The sequence below is a fragment of the Capra hircus genome, chromosome 16, assembly GCF_001704415.2.
Source record: "Capra hircus breed San Clemente chromosome 16, ASM170441v1, whole genome shotgun sequence".
NCBI classification, from domain to species: domain Eukaryota; kingdom Metazoa; phylum Chordata; class Mammalia; order Artiodactyla; family Bovidae; genus Capra; species Capra hircus.
Window position 1 is genome coordinate 18148783 of NC_030823.1, and position 26574 is coordinate 18175356.

At 37.9% G+C, this 26574-nt stretch overlaps 1 protein-coding gene across 1 annotated transcript in view; it reads right to left on the bottom strand.

Moving 5' to 3' along the window:
* The window catches only part of USH2A (usherin), a 935662-nt gene that overhangs the window by 732609 nt on the left and 176479 nt on the right, over positions 1-26574 (bottom strand). The window contains exons 12-13 of the mRNA XM_005690572.2: positions 13282-13477; positions 9214-9855 (exon numbers count right to left, since the gene is read on the bottom strand). Coding sequence (XP_005690629.2) covers positions 9214-9855; positions 13282-13477 — 838 coding nt within the window. The remainder of the gene's footprint in view (positions 1-9213; positions 9856-13281; positions 13478-26574) is intronic.

Below are 26574 nucleotides of genomic sequence, written 5' to 3' on the forward strand. Positions count from 1 at the left end.
ATTTAATTGAAGGTGAAGCTCCAATATTCTGGCTACCTGATGCAAAATACAAACTCATTGGGAAAGACCCAGAAGCTGGGAAAGATTGAAGGCAGGAGGAGAAGGGAATGACAAAGGACAAGATGGTTGGATAGCATGGACATGAGTTGGATCAAGCTCCAGGAATTAGTGATGTACAGGGAAGCCTGGCATGCTGCAGCCCATGGAATCACAAAGAGTTGGACACAACTGAGCAACTGAACTGACTGATGTATTTAAATTTGTTGCTCCTACTACTTCTTCCTGGACTATTACCCCTACTTGAATAGTTTGCCAATTTCTATTTTATTTTATTTTATTTATTTTAAAAATTCAGCTCAGGAAACACAGCTAAGATCTTTAGGTCTCCCTTTCCTTCAAGAGTTAATCAGTCCCTTCATTTTACTACTTCTGTATCTTTGCATTTCTAATATCACACTTATCACAAATGTGTTATATTTACATGAATCAGTTTCCCCAACTAAACTGTAATGCTTTAATATGTTTATGGCTGTATATCTTATAGCAGCAGAGGCCCTGGTGTACAGTAATTTATTCAATAGATGTTAATTGAAAAATGGATATGTGAAATGGACATATGGCTGAAAGGATGAAAGGGAGGATATGTTACTCTCTACAATATCATATGATCTCTTTAATAATGAAAAGAAGATGGTAAACATAAATTTGTAAGTCATGAGAGTGACTGGTTGGAAGAGGTCGGATATCAGGGAAAATAGCAGGAAATGTGTATGAATAAGCATGACAAATTGATCAATTAAAACTGTAATCCTTATCATGTCAAGGAATGGAACAGAGTTTCAGAAAGAAAATATCACCCCCAAAATATGTCTCCAGTTATTAGAACAGAGTATAATATTATGTCCCAATAAGGGAAATTATCCTATTGGATTTTGTTTCATAAAAAAAAAAAAAAACTGGTTTTCATACGTATGTGAGTATTCATGTCAATATTCATATGTTCATTCTCTAAGAATTAAATCCAGTAACATAAAAGAATATAAAGGCAGTTCTGATTAAGTCTTAGAGATTACAGAGCATAGATATATATGCATATTCATAATCCACAGCACAGCAAAATTTTATTTTCTTTGTTCTCACTTTTCTCAGTCACAATATTTATCACGTGTGTTCCAAAGTACCCTGTACCATGGCAATCATCCCAAACATTTCCTCAACTTAGTCCACAAAGTAATCCCAATTCTAGACTCTTCAGTCATCTCTTCATTATCTGATCACCTCCCACAACTCCATCAATTTTCACTTTGTGACTGTTACTCTGATTCAGCAAAAGAAATGAAATACCCTACCCGAAGCAGTAGCAGGAGTCATAGACTGACACGAGTCTGAGGGTGGGGAGAGGTGACAAACACTTGTACGAGTACGTATTTCAATCCACCCTCAAATATTTGTTAAGTGAATGTTTATGACAAATAATGAGCTATTGGAAAAAAGCTTTACTCTTTTAGAGTGCAGAATGTGAGGTCAGATGGACTTGGAACTGTAAATGACTTTTCCACTTAATGAGACCTCATTTCCCCTAACAAAACAATACTGGTCCTTCCATCATAGAAATAGTGTGTATATTAAATGGGATTTTTTTAGATAACACTCAATTCCAGGGTCTGACAAACATATACATTCAGCAAATATTATCCATTCCATCATTGCAATTTTTACTAGGCAGTTTTCAATGAAAGTGAGGTTTTCCTAAAATTTAAATAATGACCTATCAAAATCCTTTTTTCTCCCCAGATGTGGGCAGGATTGTGGTCCATATTTCCTCTGACAATATTCTTTCCTGGTGGTTTATTAAGGAAAAGGCTCTTATTCTGTGGTCTTTCTGTGAAAAACATGTTAATCAGGAGAAGCCATCTCACCAAACTCAGGGACACGTGTCATAATCAGATTTCAACTTTGAGGCACTGATTTTTAATGGAGTATCAGCCATCTAATTCCAATTGTATTGGTGGGGTCTTGCATGCATTTCTGGTTTATGAGCTCATTTCTTAACAAATATGATATGCTTCTTAATGAAACAAGATACTTTGCTTTACTTTCTAATGGTCTATTTGAGTTATAAAAGCGAACCCAAAGTAAATACCAGACGGAAGCATGAGGAATTGTCCTATTAACACAAAACGTGTCATGTGAAGCTGTTTTCATTATAAATTAGCCTTTATGTTATTCCAAAGCTGCAGAGTCCTCAATAAACCCTCTCTGCCTCTAGTTCTCAAGGACAAGGGTGGGTCACTGGCTGGGAATGCCTTGACACCGTTCCCTGCTTTTCTCAGCCTGGCCTCTGATTAAGTGCCTGCTGCCGAATATTATGAGGTCATCCAGTGCTGAAAAAACGAACCGGGAAAACATATTCAGCACTCTATTTATGAGAGTGGGTATGTGTGCATTCATATATGTACACACACTCCAAATAATTTTAAATTAAAGCATTTTTAAAATACTTAATGGAGGTTAAGCAGCATTTTTAACCTCTGTTCGAGTTATTGAATGGCATATTAAAACCAATGTGGCTCTAATGTACCTTCTAATGTGCACTGCTGCTTTAACAAATTGCCTATAAATTTTCGTTGAATTAAGCCTATTCCTTGTACATTCCTAGTAAGGTTAGGTTAATAATACATGAGGTTCCATTATATGCACCTTCCTTAATAATGTTTTTTAAGAAAGTAGGACAAGAGTCTATGTGTACTGGTCTAGGATGGTCACTAACACTTACAATCACAGATGGAAAAGGCGGGCTGGATTCTTGGGCTACTGGTTCACCCCTCTATGCCACACTGCTCCCTCCACGACCTGAGGCTCATGCACACACATCAGCGCAGGTGTCTCCCCCATATAATATGATCTAGATTTCTCGATGTAAAGAAGTAGAGAGAAAGTTTTCTGATTGCAGAAGTGCATTTTAATGTGCCCACTGCAGGGCTGACAACTGTGAGGCATCTGTTTATAATGTAGATACTTCAGGCTCTGGGTTTCTATTTTCAATGTAAATTTCACGGGAAGAGATGATAAAACCCAGAAAGCAAAATTCAGAGTAGTTTCTGAAGCTAGAAGAATATAAAACAGGAAAAAAAAAAAAGAGGTCCACAAACACAGCTTGATTTTTCCATAGGCTACACGTAAGTGTACAAACTATCTTGCATTGTCCAAAAAATGCATTAACTCCTTAAGCTACCATTTTCTTTCCTCCCTTGCAAGGTAGAAAGCCATACTCTCACTATGTGTAGCTAAAGAAGCACTCCCTGGTTTGCAATAATCTCATGGTAATAAGAGCAGAGCATTGAGGTAGTTTTTCAATGAAGTTACTCACTAGTTCAGGAACTATATATGGACTCCCCACTATGGAGGTGTGTTCCAAGGCCAGGTATAGACCACTGAACAATCTGGGGAAAGCAGTGAGATTTGTAGGCTGGAGAGGAATAAACTGTCTTCTGGAAATGAGTTCATGGGCATCACAAATCATAGGGGCCATTAGAGTCCATCAACTCTGCTGTTGCCTTACAATCATGGAAAGCCAGTGCATGGTGGGGTGATGCGATTTGACTAAAGCTTGAACAGCATCACTTTGGCTGTATGTTGGGGAGTGACTGGAGAAGGATAAAGAGGAGAAACAGGGACTTCAGGCAGCTACTAGGATAGGCCAGGAGGAAAATGACCATGGCGTGGACCCAGATGGATAATTGAGTGTGGTGAGAAGTGGTAAAATACTGGATATATACAAAGGTGAAACCAACAAGACTGATTTTGAAAAAAGAGATAAGAGTGTGAGAAAGACCACCAAGGATGGCTATAAGGATTTGATTTGAAAAGATAACAACCCAGAACATACTGTGGTAACATTTTCAGTTAAGCATGGTTGATTGAACCGTTTTCCTTCTAAAGTTCAAAAAGTTTAATAAAAAAGAATAGAAGGGGAAATGGCAGTCAAGGACAGATATCTACAAGTAAAAGCCAAGCACCTAAGGTAGACAGGCCAATAATAAGCTCATTGATGCAAGTTTGTATAACTCTGGGGCTATTTTGGGGGGCTCCAAAATCACTGCAGATGGTGATTGCAGCCATGAAATTAAAAGACACTTACTCCTTGGAAGAAAAGTTATGACCAACCTAGATAGCATATTCAAAAGCAGAGACATTACTTTGCCGACTAAGGTCCGTCTAATCAAGGCTATGGTTTTTCCAGTGGTCATGTATGGATGTGGAAGTTGGACTGTGAAGAAAGCTGAGTGCTGAAGAATTGATGCTTTTGAACTGTGGTGTTGGAGAAGACTCTTGAGAGTCCCTTGGACTAAAAGGAGATCCAACCAGTCCATTCTGAAGGAGATCAGCCCTGGGATTTCTTTGGAGGGAATGATGCTGAAGCTGAAACTCCAGTACTTTGTCCACCTCATGCGAAGAGTTGACTCATTGGAAAAGAGTCTGATGCTGGGAGGTATTGGAGGCAGGAGGAGAAGGGGATGACCAAGGATGAGATGGCTGGATGGCATCACTGACTCAATGGATGCGAGTCTGAGTGAACTCCAGGAGTTGGTGATGGACAGGGAGGCCTGGCTTACTGCGTATCATGGGGTCGCAAAGAGTCGGACACGACTGAGCTACTGAACTGAACTGGGGGCTGGGGAGTGGGGGGAAGTGAAATTGAAGGCTTCAGAGAGTTCTGAAGCCAGGTGTGACTTTCCCCAAACCAAAGGTTCTCCCTATAATGTCTCGAGGGAAGACACTGAGTTTTCTCTTTAGAGGTTAAACCAGAGAGGGTTTGTATTCAACAGGTACAGGGATGAAGTGCTACACTGAACATGGGGATGATATGAACTGGTGTCTGTGATGGTTAATTTTATGGTCCGCTTGGAGAGATTTGATGTCCAGTTGCTCAGTCAAACACTGGTCTAGATGTTTCTATGAAGGTGTTTTATAGATTTTCCCAGACATAAGAACATTAATCTACAGAAAAAAGGCCCCAATGAACTCCCAGAAAAATTATTTAACAAAAAGCATCTCATCATGAAATTTTCTGAAATGAAGGATATAGAAATAGTAAAACTTCTGGAATGTTAAAAAAAAAAAAAGAAAAAACAAGAAAGAAGCAAGAATCAGGTTGGTACTGCTAGAAGATAATGGCAAAATAAATTTGTTGAGTGAAAATGATTCCATATAACGCTAAATTTTCAAATAGCTCCAAGTATAGAATAGAGATAATTTCAGATGTTCAAAATTCTTTAAAAAAATAAACAAACCACTTTCCTCCCTGTACTCTTACTTAGAAGCTACTGAAGCATTTATTCTACCAAATACACAAATAAACCAAGAAAAAAAAAAGAAAACATAGGCTTCAGGACACCAGGTATCCAATATAGGAGACATGTGAAGGAAATCTTCAGCAAGCTGCAAAACTACTAGTATAGAGCTGTGCAACAGGACTACAGGGTAGATAGGCTGAAATCAAAACAATAGGTCAGGAGTTCAGATCCTCCATGGAAAGATATATTCAGTGGGGAAAAAATACACAAACATATATACACACACGTACATCTTCTATTGGTTCTGTTTCTCCGGAGAACCCTACATAATACAGATGCTCTTGGTAAAACTTCTGACTATTTCTCATTTCAATTAAACAAACCACTTACTGAGCGCACGCAATATACAATATATTAATATTATGGCTTCCCTGGTGGCTCAGATGGTAAAGAATCCACCTGCAATGCAGAAGACCTGGGTTTGATCCCAGGGTTGGGAAGATCCCCTGGTGGAGAGTATGGCAACCCACTCCAGTACTCTTGCCTGGTGGGCTACAGTCCACGGGGTCACAAAGAGTCAGACATGACTGAGTGACTAAGCACACACAGGATGATATTATGGCTATGTAAGTTGAATAATATAACCTTTACTCTCAAGATGTTGAACTCAAACAAGGGAAATAAGACAACTGTACAAGTAAATAAAATACAAGGTTACTTTAAATATGATAATGATTTTCATTAATAGTAATGATCCTCATCCTGTATCCTCCTTAAAAGAGAGAACAGCTTGCCATATACCTTTGCAGAAGAGTGTTGTGACATCTCTACTTAGGCAAATAGTTACTAAGAAACTATTCTCCTGAAAAACAACACTATACCAGATAAATCCCCAAAAGAAACTGGTCAGGAGACCATGAGGATTGAGCATGATTTCTAATCATTCAATTTAATTTTTATCAACATTTACATACAGCTTTTAAAATTAAATAGAATTTAAAGATTCCCAATGTAAAGTGGCATCTTGCTTCTTCATCCTTCTGCCAGAAATTTCCCTGCCTATAGTAACCACCTTCAACTCCTATAGTTTCTTCTGACTTTCATTTCTCTGTTTCTGAGTAACATACATATACTGTTACATCTCAACTTCTAACATTTATACTACTGTCTTTCCACTTTAGAAAATGAATATTTAGCTCTTTATACCTCCTCAATAATCCCATTAGTTGCTTAAATCAGTATTCACAGATTATTTTATTATGACGTATAAATCTATTTCACAGATATACCCTAAAATATGATTGATTATATTTCTTTTCTTGAAAAATCTGCCTATGCTTAATTTTCTAGGAATCTCTTAGACATGTCTAGGCCCTAAAACTCTCCAATAGAACCTTACCCAAGGAATCTATCAGTTTCTTTTTTCCACTGAATGTATTAGTCCACAAGAGGATCTGAAGCCCTGACCCTCCTGTTGTGATTTGAGTCCATTGATCTCTAGTTCTATTGCATCGCTATATTCTAGGTCAGAATGAAACACTAAATAAACTTTAACAATGGACAACAAGTCAAAAGCATGTTACATTTGCTCTATTAACTTATGCTGGCTTACTTACGAAGAAGGATATATAAATCATGGCTATTTGCGCAGAAATGGATTACATTATTTCCAGAACTGAAGTGTTAACAAATATTTTTTTTTAAAGTCTTAGACTATGAAAAAATGATTGCACATTTGGAAGGATAAATCTGAAGCTGAAAGTCATAATATGCTGCAGCTGTCAGATAGGTTATCTGCTCAACTCTCAATTATCTTTCTGTTTCCTGGGATACTTACCACCTTGCTCCTACCTGAAGGAGTGATTCCTAGAAGCCAGGCTTATTTTAGGTGATCCTGACACTGGTCATAGTGAACTGCCACAGACATGGCCACCCTAACAAAACTCAGTCAATTAGAATCAATGAGAGTCAATTAGGATCTCCTTCCTGAAACTGTAACTAAGAAGCAGCTAATGTCTCTCTGTATAGCTGGAATTAGAACTGTAAGCAAACTCGGGGGACAGCAGTGACCATACAATCACACAGAGAGGGTAAGAGAAGCAAAAGGTGCCCATCTGCAGAAAGAGACAGAGGGTAGGAAGAAATGAATGAATGGGAGCTTCCTAGTTTCTAAGTCCTGACTGCATTTGCTCCATGTCAGGTTTTATGGAACATTCAGTGATAATAAAGCCTCCACTTATGTTGAAGCTAGTTGGAATTTTTTTCTGATATTTTATCTTAAAGGAAATTAACTATTTATCCATTCTTTTCTGTCTCTTTGGGTTTACTTGTCACACTGACCAATGTCAAGGGAGAGGTTTTGTCCAATTCTCCTGAGCTGAATTCCTTATGCAAAATAAGACTTTAGTCTTATCCTCTCTGGCAGGCAAATCACCCTTTGAAATTTGTATCACCTTCATTTTCACAGGTTCAGATAACTCAGAGTTAATTTTGCTAGACAGGACAATGATTAGTACAGCTGTTAAACAACTGATAAATATTTACATTTATCATAACATCATGATGAATGTACCCTAAAGAAAGTACATTGCTTTAATTAAATCATTAAATCATATAAAGGCAAGGAGAAAGCCATGGATAGGGTCCATTTTTCTTCCAATTGGGAAATCTGGAAAGATGGACACAGTAGGACTAAATAGTAGCCTATTTTATTAATTTAATGGCTTTTAAAAATAATTCTAGAGAGTACTGAGTAGAGTTCCCTGTGCTATAAGATAGGTCCTCATTATTTATCTATTTTATATATAGGAGTGTGCATATGCCAATCCTGATCTCCCAATTTATCCTCCCCCTTACTCACTGGGTAACCATAGGTTTGTTTTCTACATCTGTGAGAAAAGAATCTAAAAAGAATGGATATATACATTTAACTGATTCACTTTGCTGTACAGGAGAAACTAACACCACACTCTAAATCAACTTTTTTTGTTGTTTAATCACTAAATCGTGTCAGACTCTTTTGCAACCTCATAGACTATACCCTGCCAGGCTCCTTCTGCCATGGGATTTCCCTGGCAAGAATACTAGAGTGGGTTACACTTCTTTCTCCAAGGGATCTTCCTGATCCAGTGATCAAACCCATGTCTCCTACATTGGCAGGCAGGTTCTTTACCCCTGAGCCACCAGAAAAGCCCCCAAAATTTAAATAATAATAATAATAATGTAAATGAAAGTGAAAGCGAAAGTCACTCAGTCATGTCTGACTCTTTGCGACCTTGTGGACTATCCAGTCCATGGACTTCTCCAGGCAAGAATACTGGAGTGGGTAGCCATTCCCATCTCCAGGGGATCTTCCCAATCCAGGGATCGAACTCAGGTCTCCCACACTGTAGGCGGATTCTTTACCAGTGAGTCACCAGGGAAAATGTAAATAAAAGCCTTAAAAAAAATTTAAGTAATTTTAGATGTTTCTATATGATGCCAGGACATATAGCTCATTCAATAAGAACACTTAGCCTTTTTTGAGAAAGTTCATCATCTGAATATCTAGCATTGTGCAGACAATCAACTCGTTTCCTTTGTCTGGAATATAAAATATATTCTTGCTATTCTTAGCTTTTATTTAGTTGCTAAAAGGGAATTTAATTCAAGTTGAGAAATGAAATGAAAGTCTCAATTATTAAGTGTCTGAATGTGGCATTTATCTAAATGGTCACTCCAATATAGAAACACAAATATGCCACATAATCTTTAATAGACCAAATAGTTATATCTCTATTAGATAACAATATAAATGCAACAGTGGTATTGGAGATTTTTTTTTTTCAAAGTCCTAACCGAGAAGCAAAGAGGAATCACCTGATGCAGAATAAAAAGTAAGTTGTCTTGTACTGAAAATGTAACACATTTCTCTTACCTGGTTGACATTGATTACACCTTCTTCCTTGACGATTAGGCAAACATGGGCACTGGCCACTGAGTGGGTCACAAATGTTCCCAGGTAATGTCCCCAGGGGGTCACACTCACACATCTGGCAGCCTTGAAAACTGCCAACGGTCAGATTGTACCTGCGAGGCTCACATTGATTACAGTGAAGACCTGTTACTCCTAATTTGCAGGGACACTGTCCTGTCGATTTGTCACAGAGCAGAGAGCCATTGATGGTCCCAGTCCTATCGCAGTTACAAGGCAGACAGAGGAAAGAATGGTTTTGCCGCCGGTAGAAGTATCCCTCCACACACTCACTGCAGCGCCTTCCCCCAACGTTGGGCTTGCAGACGCACTGTCCTGTCCGAGCATCACAGACCGTCCCAGACTGGGACCCTGCCACATCACAGTCACAGGCCTTACAACCGGTGCCATCCAGTCCGTAAAAGTGTTCTCTGCAGGTGTCACATTGAAGTCCTTTGGCTTCCTTTTTGCACTCACACTGCCCAGAAAGAGGATTGCAGAGTCTGTTCACTGAGCCGTGGAGGTTACACTGGCAGGGCTCACATCCATCGTCATTAAAACTTTGGAGAAATTTAAACCCAAAATTGCAGTGATCACATCTGAGACCTAAAGAGAAAAATATGTTTAAAAAGGTAGAGATGTGAAAACAACTCTATTCAGGTTTTCAAGATAGTCAAAGTGCAAACAATGCTGTTACAGACATTTAATACAGACACAATAAAACTTTGAGTGTTTTTTTCACAATACCAAAGAGGGCTGATAGTATAGTCAAAATATGATGGCAATATTTAAGTGGTACCCACATACCACATTAATTTTTGCAATGTGCTTTATAAGATTTTATTTATTACTTAATGCAAAGAAAAATTCTTAAAGCAAATGTTGCTTCTGTTACACATAATGGAACTCTTTTCATATAACAAACATCAGAACAATTATTTTGAAATTATTTAACTATATTAAAACCATCATTTTTATTTTATCTTAACAAAGTATGTTCATTTAAAAGTCGAGAGTGAAATACATTTTCAAAGCCATACAGAAGAATTATGCATTACTGCATAAGTTATTTTGTTAGAAATCAGAATCCATTCAAAATGATTAATAAATGTTAACCTGATAACTATTTTGTTGAAACAGTACATATCTTACTTCTGAATATCACACATTTAAATAATTAATATAAATAAAAGTTATCCAGAGCAATTTTATTTCAATGCTTTTATACACTCCTATATTTTATCATTTTCAATTAGTATAAATTATGCTCTCCTTGGCTCATAAAGCAATCACATTACTTGTCATATTGTGTGATTCAGAACTTACCTCTTTAAACACTAAGTAAATTCTGCTGTTTGTATTACCTGTACTTAAGGAGTACATACATACATACATTTCACAAACTGAGAAAAATGTTTCATCACCTATACTTAAATCTGACAACTTTGTTGAGTTTCAAAAGAGTACTACAATGCAAAGGAATAAAAAAATACTTTTGAGTAGTAAATGTTGAGATGCAAAATGCTTTCTTTAGCTAGTTTTCACATATGCATGAATTTAAATAACTGACTATGTGAGGCTGAATCAATTGAAACATTTCAAGCTATAACAACATTAAACAATTAGTCTTAAAATAACAGTCAAAAACAGTCAGGAGCCCATATGCAGAAAAGCATTTCCTAAACCAGATGGAAATGCATAATATATAAGTATATATATGGATAAAAATTCAAGAACTCCAATGGAAGGCAAATTCTTTAACAGTGATGAATGACTCACCTAAGGCATATCATTTAATTTCAATAAGGAAAATAAAAAAGGACCACTATTGCTGCAAATTTTAAAAATAACTGTATTGTTAACAAGAATTATGACTCATTTTGAACTATTAAAATTGGTCTACATGGATTCATATCATATCAGTTTCAAAAATATGCGCAGTGCTTATTTGAATATGCCATACATATTCCTGACAGGTAATCTATTCCTAACGATACTCAGGAAGGCCTACAGGGCATCACATTCAGTGTTAACAAGTACAGGCGAGTTAGCACACTTGGCATTTAATTCACATTCTTCTCCCTTTTTATTCTAGATGAATGACCTACTTTAATAAAATTATTGGTGCTAATGTATTTTACTGGTGATAGAATCATTAGTAAGATTTAACAGTTTTGTGAAATCTAACAGTTTGCTTTCTGAAGCACAGACAACATACACTTGTATTTTCTATTGTTTCCTTAATCATACAAACAAAGTAAAATTGAATAGTTACTTGTAGTCCCATTAGGAAAAGAAACATATAGACATATCCAGTTTACATTTTTATTAAAAAAAATAATGCATATGCAGAAGTAACTCAAGTTAATAATATCAAACTGATGATTTCATCTTTAAAAATATGTATTTATATTTTCCTGAAGAAAACTACCAAGATCATGCAATAATACAAGTAAATGACAGCAAGTTTGTAATAAATTCCAAGTAATGTGTGATGCTTTTCTTCCTTAAGCTCTGGAAAATATCACAGGAAAGATTTTACTGATACAGAGATGTAACCATTTGATTGTCCCTAAAGATCTCTCTTTAAATTTTGTTTTCACATCTTGAATTTAAAGTATATCTTATATCAAAGAACACAGGATTCTATATAGATTGAACATGAAAAACTTCATTCACTATCTCAGATAGCACTTATACAAAAGCATGCTTCTATTTATAAGTTACTCTTCTTTTTTTTCCTGAAAAGTTAGTTTTTGTATGCTTGAAATGCATACGGGCAAGTTACGATAAAGATTCTGATTTAATCTTTTTTAAACCAGAGAAATCTTGTATAATATAAAGCAGGCCCATATTCCTTTATATTAAATTAAAATGCTTGTATAGCTGTATTGTACAAAATGACAAATGTATACTCATATATAAAAAAGGTAAAGAATTTGCTTTAGTGTTATATCAGAAATGAAAATGTTGTTCCAAATGATATGTTCGCATATTTGTATATATGCATGTTTGCAGGCGTATCTGTGTTTGTGTGTCTGCCAGGCATGTTTTTATTATCATAAGGTTCAGGTCAGTGTAAGAAAAACCATGGACGACTTGGTGTCTTGAATGACAATAGAAAGGTAAAGGTCTTTTTTAAACTTCCTATACAAACCAAGACGTGCTCAGTTACAATATAAGACTTACTTTATCAGGAAACTTTCCTCTCATAATATTCTCATATATCAAAATTTCAAAGTGCATTATGTACATAGTGCATTTCGGGCACTTGATAAATTTTGTCCTTATGTGGCTGTGGTTCCCCTCAAAAATGTTGGATGTAATAAATTGCTATAATCAAATCTAATTTCTGAAAAATACCTGTGGGAGTAACAAACAAAAAAGCACGTCTTGTATAAAAAAAATGATAAATAACACCAAAGGTAGCTGTTTATTATAATCAGCTTGGTGCTGAATTACAAAATTAAAATTATGTGGCCCTTTATAACTAACCCTAGCAATATACATGATCTGTGGAATTATGTTGACTTATTTTGCATTTCATAGGAACAGTTCAAAGAAATATAATAGAAAAAAATGGAAAGATTTATCACAAAGGACCCTGTAGCACAGAACATTTTGAAAAAAATCCATTTATTTTAGTCTATTAAGAAAACTAGCATGGAAATGATTTGCTTAGAACTCATTAAGTGTAAAACATTTTGAAAAGTGCTAATTCTCTAAAAGAAACATCTATGAAGTAAGCAAATTATATTTTTCTATGACTTATTAGTATGGGACCATGTGAACTATTGCATCTACGGAATAGAGAAACTTCTAAAGGATTGATTAAACTAAGCTTCAAGCTGTAGTTTGAGAGAATTATTAATTTAGTCATTTTCAGACAGTTAATTTCATCCAAATTGTTTTTTTTTTTCCCCAGCCTGCCTTGAGCAAGGAAATTTGCTTTACTCTTCAGTGAAGAAATCAAATAGAGGATTTTATTCCAGATGGTAATAGAGATGTGACTGCAAACTTCTGATTACATACCAATAACATTTGCTTTGCACTTGCACTGGCCTGAATTTGGGTGACAGGTAATATCTCCATCCACTGTCCCAGAGGTATTACAGTTGCACGGACTGCAGCCATCAGGATCCCACTCCTGGAGGTTGTAGAATCCGTTCTGGCACTGATTGCACTGTCTGCCAGACACATGTCTCTTACAATTACACTGGCCTCCGATCTAGAGAAGATACAACATTTTGTAGAATGATGAACGTATCTATTTTTAGATAATTTGCTCATTAGGTACAAGACAGGGAGGGCTGGGAGGAAAAAACTTTAAATGTGAAACAGACAAGAGGGTAATAAGGTATTTCTCTTCCCGACACAGAAACATGGGAGAGCTTTAGCAGGGTGAATATATAGAACTTAATGAAAATAAACCCACGGAAGTCAGTAGCATATGACTAAAAGGGAAGTGGAATTAAGCCTTCAGCAACATATGAAGAAATCAAAATATAGTCATGGGGAGACTGAAAATAGAAATGGGCCAGTAGTTAAGTTAGTCTTTTACCCATACCTTTTTCATTCCTCTCATTTACTCCTTGATCCAGACTTGTTCTGTGCATGCCGATGCTTCAACTAAGAACCTTTCTATAATATCAACCCACCAAAGTTTTAACAATGTTTAAAATAAAGTTCATAACAGCATCCATTTACACCTATTGATAATGATCCTAACAATGTTTTTTTTTTGGCACAATTTCATTCAGGAATATTTCAGCATATTTATGATTCATTTATATTATTATTTAACCATATCGAGTGAATTTAACTGATTTACATTCCAATCCCAAAGAAAGATAATGCCAAAGAATGCTCAAACTACCGCACAATTGCACTCATCTCACATGCTGGTAAAGTAATTCTCAAAATTCTCCAAGCCAGGCTTCAGCAATACGTGAACCATGAACTTCCAGATGTTTAAGCTGGTATTAGGAAAGGAAGATGAACAAGAGATCAAATTACCAACATCCGCTGGATCATCAAAAAAGCAAGAGAGTTCCAGAAAAACATCTGCTTTACTGACTATGCCAAAGCCTTTGACTGTGTGGATCACAATGAACTATGGAAAATTCTGAAAGAGACGGGAATACCAGACCACCTGACCTGCCTCTTGAGAAACCTATATGCAGGTCAGGAAGCAAGAGTTAGAACTGGACATGGAACAACAGACTGGTTCCAAATAGGAAAAGGAGTATTAGGCTGTATACTGTCACCCTGCTTATTTAACTTATATGCAGAGTGAGTGAGTGAAGTCGCTCAGTCGTGTCCGACTCTTTGCGACCCCATGGACTGTAGCCTTCAAGGCTCCTCCATCCATGGGATTCTTCAGGCAACAATACTGGAGTGGGTTGCCATTTCCTTCTCCAGGGGATCTTCCCTATCCAGGGATCGAACCCAGGTCTCCTGCATTGCAGGCAGACTGCAATGCGGCAGAGGCTTTAACCTCTCAACCACCAGGGAAGCCCTATATGCAGAGTACCTCATGAGAAACGCTGGGCTGGAAGAAGCAGAAGCTGGAATCAAGATTGCCGGGAGAAATATCAATAACCTCATGGCAACCCACTCCAGTGTTCTTGCCTGGAGAATCCCAGGGATGGGGGAGCCTGGTGGGCTGCCGTCTCCGGGGTCACACAGAGTCAGACACTACTGAAGTGACTTAGCAGTAGCAGCAGCAGATATGCAGATGACACCACCCTTATGGCAGAAAGTGAAGAGGAACTAAAAAGCTTCTTGATGAAAGGGAAAGAAAAGAGTGAAAAAGTTGGCTTAAAGCTCCAGATTCAGAAAACAAAGATCATGGCATCTGGTCCCATCACTTCATGGGAAATAGATGGGGAAACAGTGTTCGACTTTATTTGGGGGGGTGCTCCAAAATCACTGCAGATGGTGACTGCAGCCATGAAATTAAAAGACGCTTACTCCTTGGAAGGAAAGTTATGACCAACCTAGATAGCATATTCAAAAGCAGAGACATTACTTTGACAACAAAGGTCCGTCTAGTCAAGGCTATGGTTTTTCCAGTGGTCATGTATGGATGTGAAAGTTGGACTGTGAAGAAAGCTGAGTGCCGAAGAATTGATGCTTTTGAACTGTGGTGTTGGAGAAGACTCTTGAGAGTCCCTTGGACTGCAAGGAGATCCAACCAGTCCATTCTGAAGGAGATCAGCCCTGGGATTCCTTTGGAAGGGATGATGCTAAAGCTGAAATTCCAGTACTTTGGCCACCTCATGCGAAGAGTTGACTCATTGGAAAAGACTCTGATGCTGGGAGGTATTGGAGGCAGGAGGAGAAGGGGACAACAGAGGATGAGATGGCTGGATGGCATCACCGACTCGATGCGCATGACTTTGGGTTAGCTCCGGGAGTTGGTGATGGACAGGGAGGCCTGGCATGCTGCAATTCATCGGGTCGCAAAGAGTTGGACACGACTGAGCGACTGAACTGAACTGAACTGAAAAATATTAAAACGTTAATTATTTTAGAGCACTGACAACTAAAACATTATCTGATAAAAGGAATACTTTTCTCTTTGAGCTATTGTTTGAGAATGAAAATACATAGACTATAAAATAAAATACTCATCTTCTATCTGCACTGGTAATGCTATGTTGGTTAAAGAAAGAGCTAAAACCTTTCACAAGGAAATATACACATACAAAATGTGAAATAAGTATGAAGATTTCATAACAACTTAGGGCTTTCATGAGAGATGTGAATACAGACATCAAGTCTCTTATGAAACCACTGGCATGTCTCCTGGTGACTCCCTTCAACTCAGACTGAATCAGCTTGCCACCTCTGCACACAAGGTTACCACACAAGGAGGTAAACTACCTGTGGAAAGACACGGTTTGACTTACCTTTAAAATCTTGGATTTATCTCTGAGCTTTCTATTTTGTTCCATTGATCTATATGTCTGTCTTTGTGCCAGTAAAGGGAACCCTCCTACACTGTTGGTGGGAATGCAAACTAGTACAGCCACTATGGAGAACAGTGTGGAGATTCCTTAAAAAATTGCAAATAGAACTACCTTATGACCCAGCAATCCCATTGCTGGGCATACACACTGAGGAAACCAGAATTGAAAGAGACACATGTACCCCAATGTTCATCGCAGCACTATTTATAATAGCCAGGACATGGAAACAACCTAGATGTCCATCAGCAGATGAATGGATAAGAAAGCTGTGGTACATACACACAATGGAGTATTACTCAGCCGTAAAAAAGAATTCATTTGAATCAGTTCTGATGAGATGGATGAAACTGGAGCCGATTATACAGAGTGAAGTAAGCCAGAAAGAAAAACACCAATACAGTATACTAACACATATATATGGAATTTAGGAAGATGGCAATGACGACCTTGTATGCAAGACAGGAAAAAAGACACAGCTGTGTATATCGGACTTTTGGACTCAGAGGGAGAGGGAGAGGGTGGGATGATTTGGGAGAATGGCATTCTAACATGTATACTATCATGTAAGAATTAAATCGCCAGTCTATGTCTGACGCAGGATACAGCATGCTTGGGCTGGTGCATGGGGGATGACCCAGAGAGATGTTATGGGGAGGGAGGTGGGAGGGGGGTTCATGTTTGGGAACGCATGTAAGAATTAAAGATTTTAAAATTTAAAAAATAAAAAACTAAATAAATAAATAAATAAAAATAAAAAATAAAAATACCAAAAAAAAAAAAAAAAAAACTAATAAGGGGCAATTTTTCTACCCGCTTCTGATGTCTATGTCATAAGCTTTCTCTATTTCTTTTATACTTAAATAAAACTCCATTATACGAAAAAATAAAATAAAATAAAATAAAATCTTGGGATATCCAAAAATATCACATGAGATTAGGATTCAGTAACAAAGATACAGAGAAGGGGTTTTATCCCAAATAATTTTAAAGGATCTATCACTGCCTAATTTTTCATCTAGGAAATAGAACTCACTGGAATCATTACTTAAGGATAAGATAATTGACACAAACTGTATAACACGCTGAAAGAAAAAGGTTTATACATGTACTGTATAAAGCTATAGAAAATAATGAAAAACAGTATCAAAGACATGTATAGGTCAAAACGATATGCAAGGAAAGTAACCTGCCCCCTTGTGTCTGACTGTCTATCCCAACCCCACTTTTACCCAGCCCCATGGAATCCAGATTATTACTCAAAACAGGGCTTTGATTTGATCTACAAAATTGTTGTTGTTGTTTAGTTGCTCAGTCATGTCTGAGTTTTTGCAACCACATGGACTGCAGCACACCAGGCTACCCTGTCCTTCACTATCTCCCAGAGCTATTTCAAACCCATGTCTATCAAGTCGGTGATACTATCTAACCATCTCATCCTCTGTTGTGCCCCTCTTCTCCTGCCTTATATATTTCCCAGCATCAGGGTCTTTTCCAGTGAGTCAGCTCTTCACATCAGGTGGCCAAAGTATTGGAGCTTTAGCTGCAGCATCAGTCCTTCCAATGAATATTCAGGGTTGATTTCCTTTAGGATTGACTAGTTTGATCTCCTTGCAGTCCAAGGAACACTCAAGAGTCTTATCCAACACCGCAGTTCAAAAGCATCATTCTTCAGTGCTCAGCTTTCTTTATGGTCTAACTCTCACATCCATACATGGCTACTGGAAAAACCATAGCTTTGACTATATGGATCTTTGTCAGCAAAGTAAGATCTCTGCTTTTTAATACAGTGTCTAGGTCTGTCACAGATTTTCTTCTAAGGAGCTAGCGTCTTTTAATCTCATGGCTGCAGTCACCATATGCAGTGATTTTGCAGCCCAAGAAAACAAAAGTGTTTCCACTGGTTCCCAATCTATTTGCCATGAAGTGATGGGACCAGATGCCATGATCTTCATTTATTGAAAGTTGATGTTTAAGCCAGATTTTTCTTTCTCCTCTTTCACCTTCATCAAGAGGCTCTTTAGTTCCTCTTCACTTTCTGCCATAAGGGTGGTGTCATCTGCATATCTGAGGTTGCTGATATCTCTTCCAGCAATCTTGATTCCAACTTGTGCTTTATCCAGCATGGCATTCCCCGTGATGTACTCTGTATATAAATTAAATAAGCAGGGTAACGATACACAGCTTTGACGTACTCCTTTCCCAAATTGGAACCAGTCCATTTTCCATATCCAGTTCTAACTGTTGCTTCTTGACCTGAATACAGGTTTCTCAGGAGGCAGGTAAGGTGGTCTGGGATTCCCATCTCTTGAAAAATTTTCCACAGTTTGTTGTGGTCCACACAGTCAAAGGCTTTAGTGTAGTCCATGAAGCAGAAGTAGATGTTTCTCTGGAATTATCTTGCTTTTTCCATGACCCAATGTTTGTTGGTAATTTGGTCTCTGGTTCCTCTACCTTTTCTAAATCTAGCTTGAACATCTGGAAGTTCTCACTTCACTGAAGTGAGTGCTGAAGACTAGCTTGAAGGATTTTGAGCATGACATTTTTAGCATGTGAAATGAGAGCAATTGTGCAGTGGCTTGAACATTGTTTGGCATTGCCCTTCTTTGGGATTAGAATGAAAACTGACCTTTTCCAGTCCTGTGGCCACTGCCGAGTTTTTCAAACTTGGTGGCATACAGAGTGTAGCACTTTCACAGCATCATCTTTTAGGATTTGAATTACCACAGCTGGAACTCCATCATCTCCACCAGCTTTGTTCATACTGATGCTTCCTAAGGCCCACTTGATTTCCTACTCCAGGATGTCTGGCTCTAGGGGAGTGAGCACACCATCATGGTTATCTGGGTCATAAAGATCTTTTTTGTATACTTCTGTGTACTCTTGCCACCTCTTCGAAATATCTTCTGCTTCTCTCAGGTCCATACTGTTTCTGTTCTTTACTGTGCCCATCTTTGCATGAAATGCTCCTTTGGTATCTAATTTTCTTGAAGAGATCTCTATCTTTCCCATTCTATTGTTTTCCTTTATCTCTTTGCACTGATCACTGAGGAAGGCTTTCTTACCTCTCCTTGCTAATCTTTGGAACTCTGCATTCAGATGGATACACCTTTCTTTTTCTACTTTACTTTCACTTCTCTTTTTTTCTCAGCTATTTGTAAGGCCTCCTCAGACAACTATTTTGCCTTTTTGCATTTCTTTTTCTTGGGGATGGTTTTGGTCACTGCCCTCCTGTACAATGTCACAAACCTCTGTCCATAGTTCTTCAGGCACTCTATCAGATCTAATCCCTTAAATCTATTTGTCATTTTCACTGTATAGAAATCAAATAAATGATTTGATTTAGGTTATATCTGAATGGCCTAGTGGTTTTCCCTACTTTTTTCAATATATCTGACTTTTGCAATAAGGAGTTCATGATCTGAGCAACGGTCAGCTTCCAGTCTTGTTTTTCCTAACTATATAGAGCTTCTGAATGACCTAAATCAAATCCCTTATGATTATACAGTGGAAGTGAGAAATAGATTTAAGGGACTAGATCTGATAGATAGAGTGCCTGATGAACTATGGACAGAGGTCCGTGACACTGTACAGGAGACAGGGATCATCCCCCTGGAAAAGAAATGCAAAAAAACAAAATGGCTGTCTGGGGAGGCCTTACAAATAGCTGTGAAAAGAAGAGAGGTGAAAAGCAAAGGAGAAAAGGAAGGATATAAGCATCTGAATGCAGAGTTCCAAAGAATAGCAAGAAGAGATAAGAAAGCCTTCTTCAGCGATCAATGCAAAGAAATAGAGGAAAACAACAGAATGGGAAAGACTAGAGATCTCTTCAAGAAAATTAGAGATACCAAGGGAACATTTCATGCAAAGATGGGCTCGATAAAGGGCAGAAATGGTCTGGACCTAACAGAAGCAGCAGATATTAAAAAGAGGTGGCGAGAATACATGGAAGAACTATACAAAAAAGATCTTCACGACCCAGATAATCATGATGATGTGATCACTAATCTAGAGCCAGACATCTTGGAATGTGAAGTCAAGTGGGCCTTAGAAAGCATCACTACGAACAAAGCTAGTGGAGGTGAGGGAATTCCAGTTGAGCTGTTTCAAATCCTGAAAGATGATGCTGTGAAAGTACTGCACTCAATATGCCAGCAAGTTTGGAAAACTCAGCAGTGGCCACAGGACTGGAAAAGGTTAGTTTTCATTCCAATTCCAAAGAAAGGCAATGCCAAAGAATGCTCAAACTACCGCACAATTGCACTCATCTCACATGCTAGTAAAGTAATGCTCAAAATTCTCCAAGCCAGGCTTCGAAATACGTGAACCGTGAACTCCCTGATGTTCAAGCTGGTTTTAGAAAAGGCAGAGGAACCAGAGATCAAATTGCCAACATCCACTGGATCATCGAAAAAGCAAGAGAGTTCCAGAGGAACATCTATTTCTGGTTTATTGACTATGCCAAAGCCTTTGACTGGGTGGATCACAATAAACTATGGAAAATTCTGAAAGAGATGGGAATACCAGACCACCTAACCTGCCTCTTGAGAAATCTGTATGCAGGCCAGGAAGCAACAGTTAGAACTGGATATGGAACAACAGACTGGTTGCAAATAGGAAAAGGAGTATGTCAAGGCTGTATATTGTCACCCTGCTTATTTAACTTATATGCAGAGTACATCATGAGAAATGCTGGACTGGAAGAAACACAAGCTGGAATCAAGATTGCCAGGAGAAATATCAATAACCTCAGATAAGCAGATGACACCACCCTTCTGGCAGAAAGTGAAGAGGAGCTAAAAAAGCCTCTTGATGAAAGTGAAAGAGGAGAGTGAAAAAGTTGACTTCAAGCTCCACATTCAGATAATGAAGATCATGGCATCTGGTCCCATCACTTCATGGCAAATAGATGGGGAAACAGTGTCAGACTTGATTTTTTTGGGCTCCAAAATCACTGCAGATGGTGACTGCAGCCATGAAATTAAAAGACGCTTACTCCTTGGAAGGAAAGTTATGACCAACCTAGATAGCATGTTGAAAAGCAGAGACATTACTTTGCCGACTAAGGTCCGTCTGGTCAAGGCTATGGTTTTTCCAGTGGTCATGTATGGATGTGAGAGTTGGACTGTGAAGAAGGCTGAGCACTGAAGAATTGATGCTTTTGAACTGTGGTGTTGGAGAAGACTCCTGAGAGTCCCTTGGACTGCAAGGAGATCCAACAAGTCCATTCTGAAGGAGATCAGCCCTGGGATTTCTTTGGAAGGAATGATGCTAAAGCTGAAGCTCCAGTACTTTGGCCACCTCATGCAAAGAGCTGACTCATTGGAAAGGACTTTGATGCTGGGAGGGATTGGGGGCAGGAGGAGAAGGGGACGACAGAGGATGAGATGGCTGGATGGCATCACGGACTCGATGGACGTGAGTCTTGAGTGAACTCTGGGAGATGGTGATGGACAGGGAGGCCTGGTGTGCTGCGATTCATGGAGTCACAAAGAGTCGGACACGACTGAGTGACTGAACTGAACTGAACTGATAGAGCTTCTCCATTTTCAGCTGCAAATAATATAATCAATGTGATTTCAGTATTGATCATTTGGTGATGTCTGTGTGTACAGTTGTATCTTGTGTTGTTGGAAGAGGCCACAAAAATAAGCAGCATTACTGGCAGGTATGAGTTACTTATAAGGCCTTCCAGATGGCATAGTGGTAAAGAATCTGCTTTCCAATGCTCAAGGCACAGGTTTGATCCCTGGGTTGGGAAGATCCCCTGGAGAACTAAATGGCAACCCAGTGCAGGATTCTTGCCTAGGAAATCTTATGGGCAGAGGAGCCTGGCGTGGTACAGTCCATGAGGTCCCAAAAGGGTTGCACATGACCTAGTAACTAAATAACATCGTGCTCATGTTCAGTCATGTCCAACTCTTTGTATTCCTATGGACTGTAGCCCACCAGGCTTCTCTGTCCATAGGGTTTTCCAGGCAAGAATACTGAGTGAGCTACCATTTCCTCCTCCAGGAGATCATCCTGACCCAGGAATCAAACCTGTGTCTCCTGGTCTCCTGTGTCTCCTTCACTACAGATGGATTCTTTACTGCTGAATCATTGGGAAGCTCCAGCAACTAAACAACAGATGAATTACACATAGCCATGAAAATCTAACAGATCTTTGATTATATCCTTAAACACTTCAAGTTCATTACCATTTAATAAATTCCTTATTTTCTGGTTCTGGTTTCATATATATTAATCTTGTCCTCCAGATTGCAAGCATCTTCAGAATTTGGACATACCTTGTATTTCTGTTAAAGAATAACCTTGTGTATTCCCCACAGGTAAAGAGTACTCTTTAAAAAAATCTAGAGCAAGAATGAGTGAAAAAGTTAAAGATAAATAAAACTGTATTCTGTGCTAAAATGTTATCTTCTTTCTATCTTGCTATATTCTTATTTAAATGTAAGACATGTATCATCTGGAGCTTCCTTACCTCTTAAAATTTAGGTAAGACTGCCTGGAACCCCCATTCTATTTCTGTTGAAGGACAAATATGCTTCTTATGTTTTAAAAGATTCTATGTATACTGACATTCTTATGGTCACCCTGCCCCTAAATTTCTGCTTCTTCCATTTGGGAATCTTCTTGCCACCTAAGAGGTCTGCCCTATATCTTTCTAGACATGAAACTTGACTAATGTATCAATTTCAGAATAGGAACTCTTATTCTAAAAAAGTAATATATCTTAGTAAAGATGTGGAGTGAAAGAAGAGTGAGAACTCTCCTTTTCAATTTGTAGTATCTATTCAGGTTTCCTACTGCTAGACATCTTCAAAAGGCTCTGTAATTCAGTCGGTTACCATTTCTGTGTCTTGTCTCTCCCTACTCCTCACCCTTCCCTATTGACATCTACTTTTCCTCTTTACACCTAACTCTCAGTCATCTTTTACATACATCATCTAAAAAAATGTTCAATATTGCCTTGAGTAGTGAAACACTTCAGTCTTACGAAGGTATTTTTTCAGTACACATCCAATATCTCCATATGAGAAAGCTGGCTGCAAATAAGATAACACAACTTTACTCTCATTTCATTAACACATGTAGTCTATAACTTCTCTATATAATCTGTACCTTAAAATGTGGTTTAAAAGTCATAAAAGGCTTTATATATTATAAAATGAGTTCATTGTAATCAGTTTCTCAAAATTTACCTGAAAATACAAGTTTACTTCTGTACTAGTCACTGTAGATTCCCTTCATTTTATGTGAGAGAATATAAACCTACCCACACTCTAATACCAATTCCTGGCCACCAAGAGAGAGAGAAAAGTATGACCCCCTCCCTTGAAAACTACACTTTCAAAAAGTCAGATACAACATTTTTCTGCTTCCATGCACTTTGATAGAATATTTTTAAATTTTACCCTAAGCTGACTTATTAATTGGCCAGTATTAAGTCAGCAAACAGGATGCAAGCAGAAGCTTGAAATGCTTGGAGATTTTAAATTGATTCTCTTGAGATGGGCTTGGAACCCTGAGGCCACTATGTAAACATGCTCAAGCTATCCTGTTGCAGGATTTGAGAACCTGTGGAGGAGAACATCCTCTCCTATCAACCCCAGTTAACATTCCACTTGACAACCACTAGCCATGTGAGTGAGACCTTCCTGGATCATCTAACTACCAGCTGAAAAGCTAGCTGAACACATCAATAAAAGATCTCAGGCAAGATCAGTCAAGCCAGTACAGACCACCGCTGAGCCAAACCACAGAATTCTATACTAAGTGATTTTTACTGTTTTAAGCCAACATTTTAGAAGCAAAATTTGCAAACAATACCATTGATCAGAACTTAAATTACATATCTATACCTAACTGCCAAGGAGGCTGAAAAATGTAGTTTATTGTCTATGATCACATGGCCAAATAATATTTAAATTTCCATTAATAATGTGGAACAAAAATAATGAGGTACAACTACTATCTCTAATAACAAATATATGTTCATACTTTAAGCAATAGGGGCTTTCCAGCTCTTTAAAGCTGAAAACACAATCTTGGTTGCATAAGTTTTGGTCTTGCATGCTTTCAGCCACATGAACAATGAGGGAAAAGGAGGCCCCCATGAGCTATAGGTAGAAACTCAGAAATAATTTTCATTAGCTTGGCTTGGGTTATATCTTTTCTTTTTTTAGTTTCTTAAGGCAGAGCTTTTTCTTTTATAATATAGAAAATTTAGAGCTTTTAGTATCTTACTCTGTGTGTGTGTGTGCATGTGTTAGTCACTCAGTTTTGTCCAACTCTTTGCAACCCCATGGACTGTGGCCTGTCAGGCTCCTCTGTTCATGAAATTTTCCAGGCAAGAATACTGGAATGAGGTTGCCATGCCCTTCTCCAGCAGATCTTCCCAAACTAGGGATGGAACCTGGGTCTCCTGCATTGCAGACAGATTCTTTACCATCTGAGCCTCAAGGGTGGACCAATATTTTATTAATTACTACTATATCAGTATCCCACAGTTTTGATAAATTGTGTTTTCAATTTCACTCAGTTCAAAATACTTACAATTACCCTTCTATTTCCTATTTGACCCTTAGTTTATTTAGTTGTCAAATAATCATGGCTATTTCAAAGATTTCCTTATTATTGATTTCCAATTTTATTTAATGATTTCAGTCAGATAACATACTTTAAATGACTTGCATTCTTTTAAATGTATTGAGACTTGTTTTACGGACCAGAATTTGACCCATTTTGAGAGATGCTTTGTGTAGATTAGAAAAATATGTATATTCTTCTGTTGTTGACTTGAGTATTCTATAAATGTCAAGTACTTCATCAAGTTGGTTGATCGTGCTTAGCTTTTCTGTCAATTCATTCTATTAATTACTAAGAAAAGGGTATTGAAATTTTTACCTTTAATCATGGAGTTTTATATTTCTCCTTTCATTTCTGTCAATTTTTTACTTGTACAATTGCACAAACTCAGTTGTTTGGTGCATAAATATGCCATGGTTGAGAATTCTAAGAGCTCTACATAGCAAGCATTTAGAATTCCAAATCCCTTTTTTTTTTAATTTTTGCTTTATTTTGCTTTACAATACTGTATTGGTTTTGCCATACATTGACATGAATCAGCCACGGGTGTACATGAGTTCCCAATCCTGAACCCCCCCTCCCACCTCCCACCTCCCACCCCATATCATCTCTCTGGATCATCCCCATGCACCAGCCCCAAGCATCCTGTATCCTGTAGCGAACATAGACTGGTGATTCGTTTCTTACATGATAGTATACATGTTTCAATGCCATTCTCCCAAATCATCCCACCCTCTCCCTCTCCCACAGAGTCCAAAAGTCCATTCTAAACATCTGTGTCTCTTTTGCTGTCTCACATACAGAGTTATCATTACCATCTTTCTAAATTCCATATATATGTGTTAGTATACTGTATTGGTGTTTTTCTTTCTGGCTTACTTCACTCTGTATAATCAGCTCCAGTTTCATCCACCTCATAAGAACTGATTCAAATGTATCCTTTTTAACAGCTGAGTAATACTCCATTGTGTATATGTACCACAGCTTTCTTATCCATTCATCTGCTGATGGACATCTAAGTCGTTTCCATGTCATGGCTATTATAAATAGTGCTGAGATGAACATTGGGGTACACGTGTCTCTTTCAATTCTGGTTTCCTCGGTATGCATGTCCAGCAGTGGGATTGCTGGGTCATATGGCAGCTGTATTTGCAATTTTTAAAGGAATCTCCACATTGTTCTCCATAGTGGCTATACTAGTTTGCATTCCCACCAACAGTATAAGAGGGTTCCCTTTTCTCCACACCCTCTCCAACATTTATTGCTTGTAGACTTTTGGATCGCTGCCATTCTGACTGGTGTGAAATGGTACCTCATTGTGGTTTTGATTTGCATTTCTCTGATAATGAGTGATGTTGAGCATTTTTTCAAGTGTTTGTTAGCCATGTATGCCTTCTTTGGAGAAATGTCTATTTAGTTCTTTGGCCCATTTTTTGATTGGGTCGTTTATTTTTCTGGACTTGAGCTGCATAAGTTGCTTGTATATTTTTGAGATTAGTTGTGTCAGTTGCTTCATTTGCTATTATTTTCTCCCATTCCGAAAGCTGTCTTTTCACCTTGCTTATAGTTTCCTTTGTTGTGCAGAAGCTTTTAATTTTAATTAGATATCATTTGTTTATTTTTGCTTTTATTTCCAGTATTCTGGGAGGTGGATCATAGAGGATCCTGCTGTAATTTGTGTCAGAGAGTGTTTTGCCTATGTTCTCCTCTAGGAGTTTTATAGTTTCTGGTCTTACATTTAGATCTTTAATCCATTTTGAGT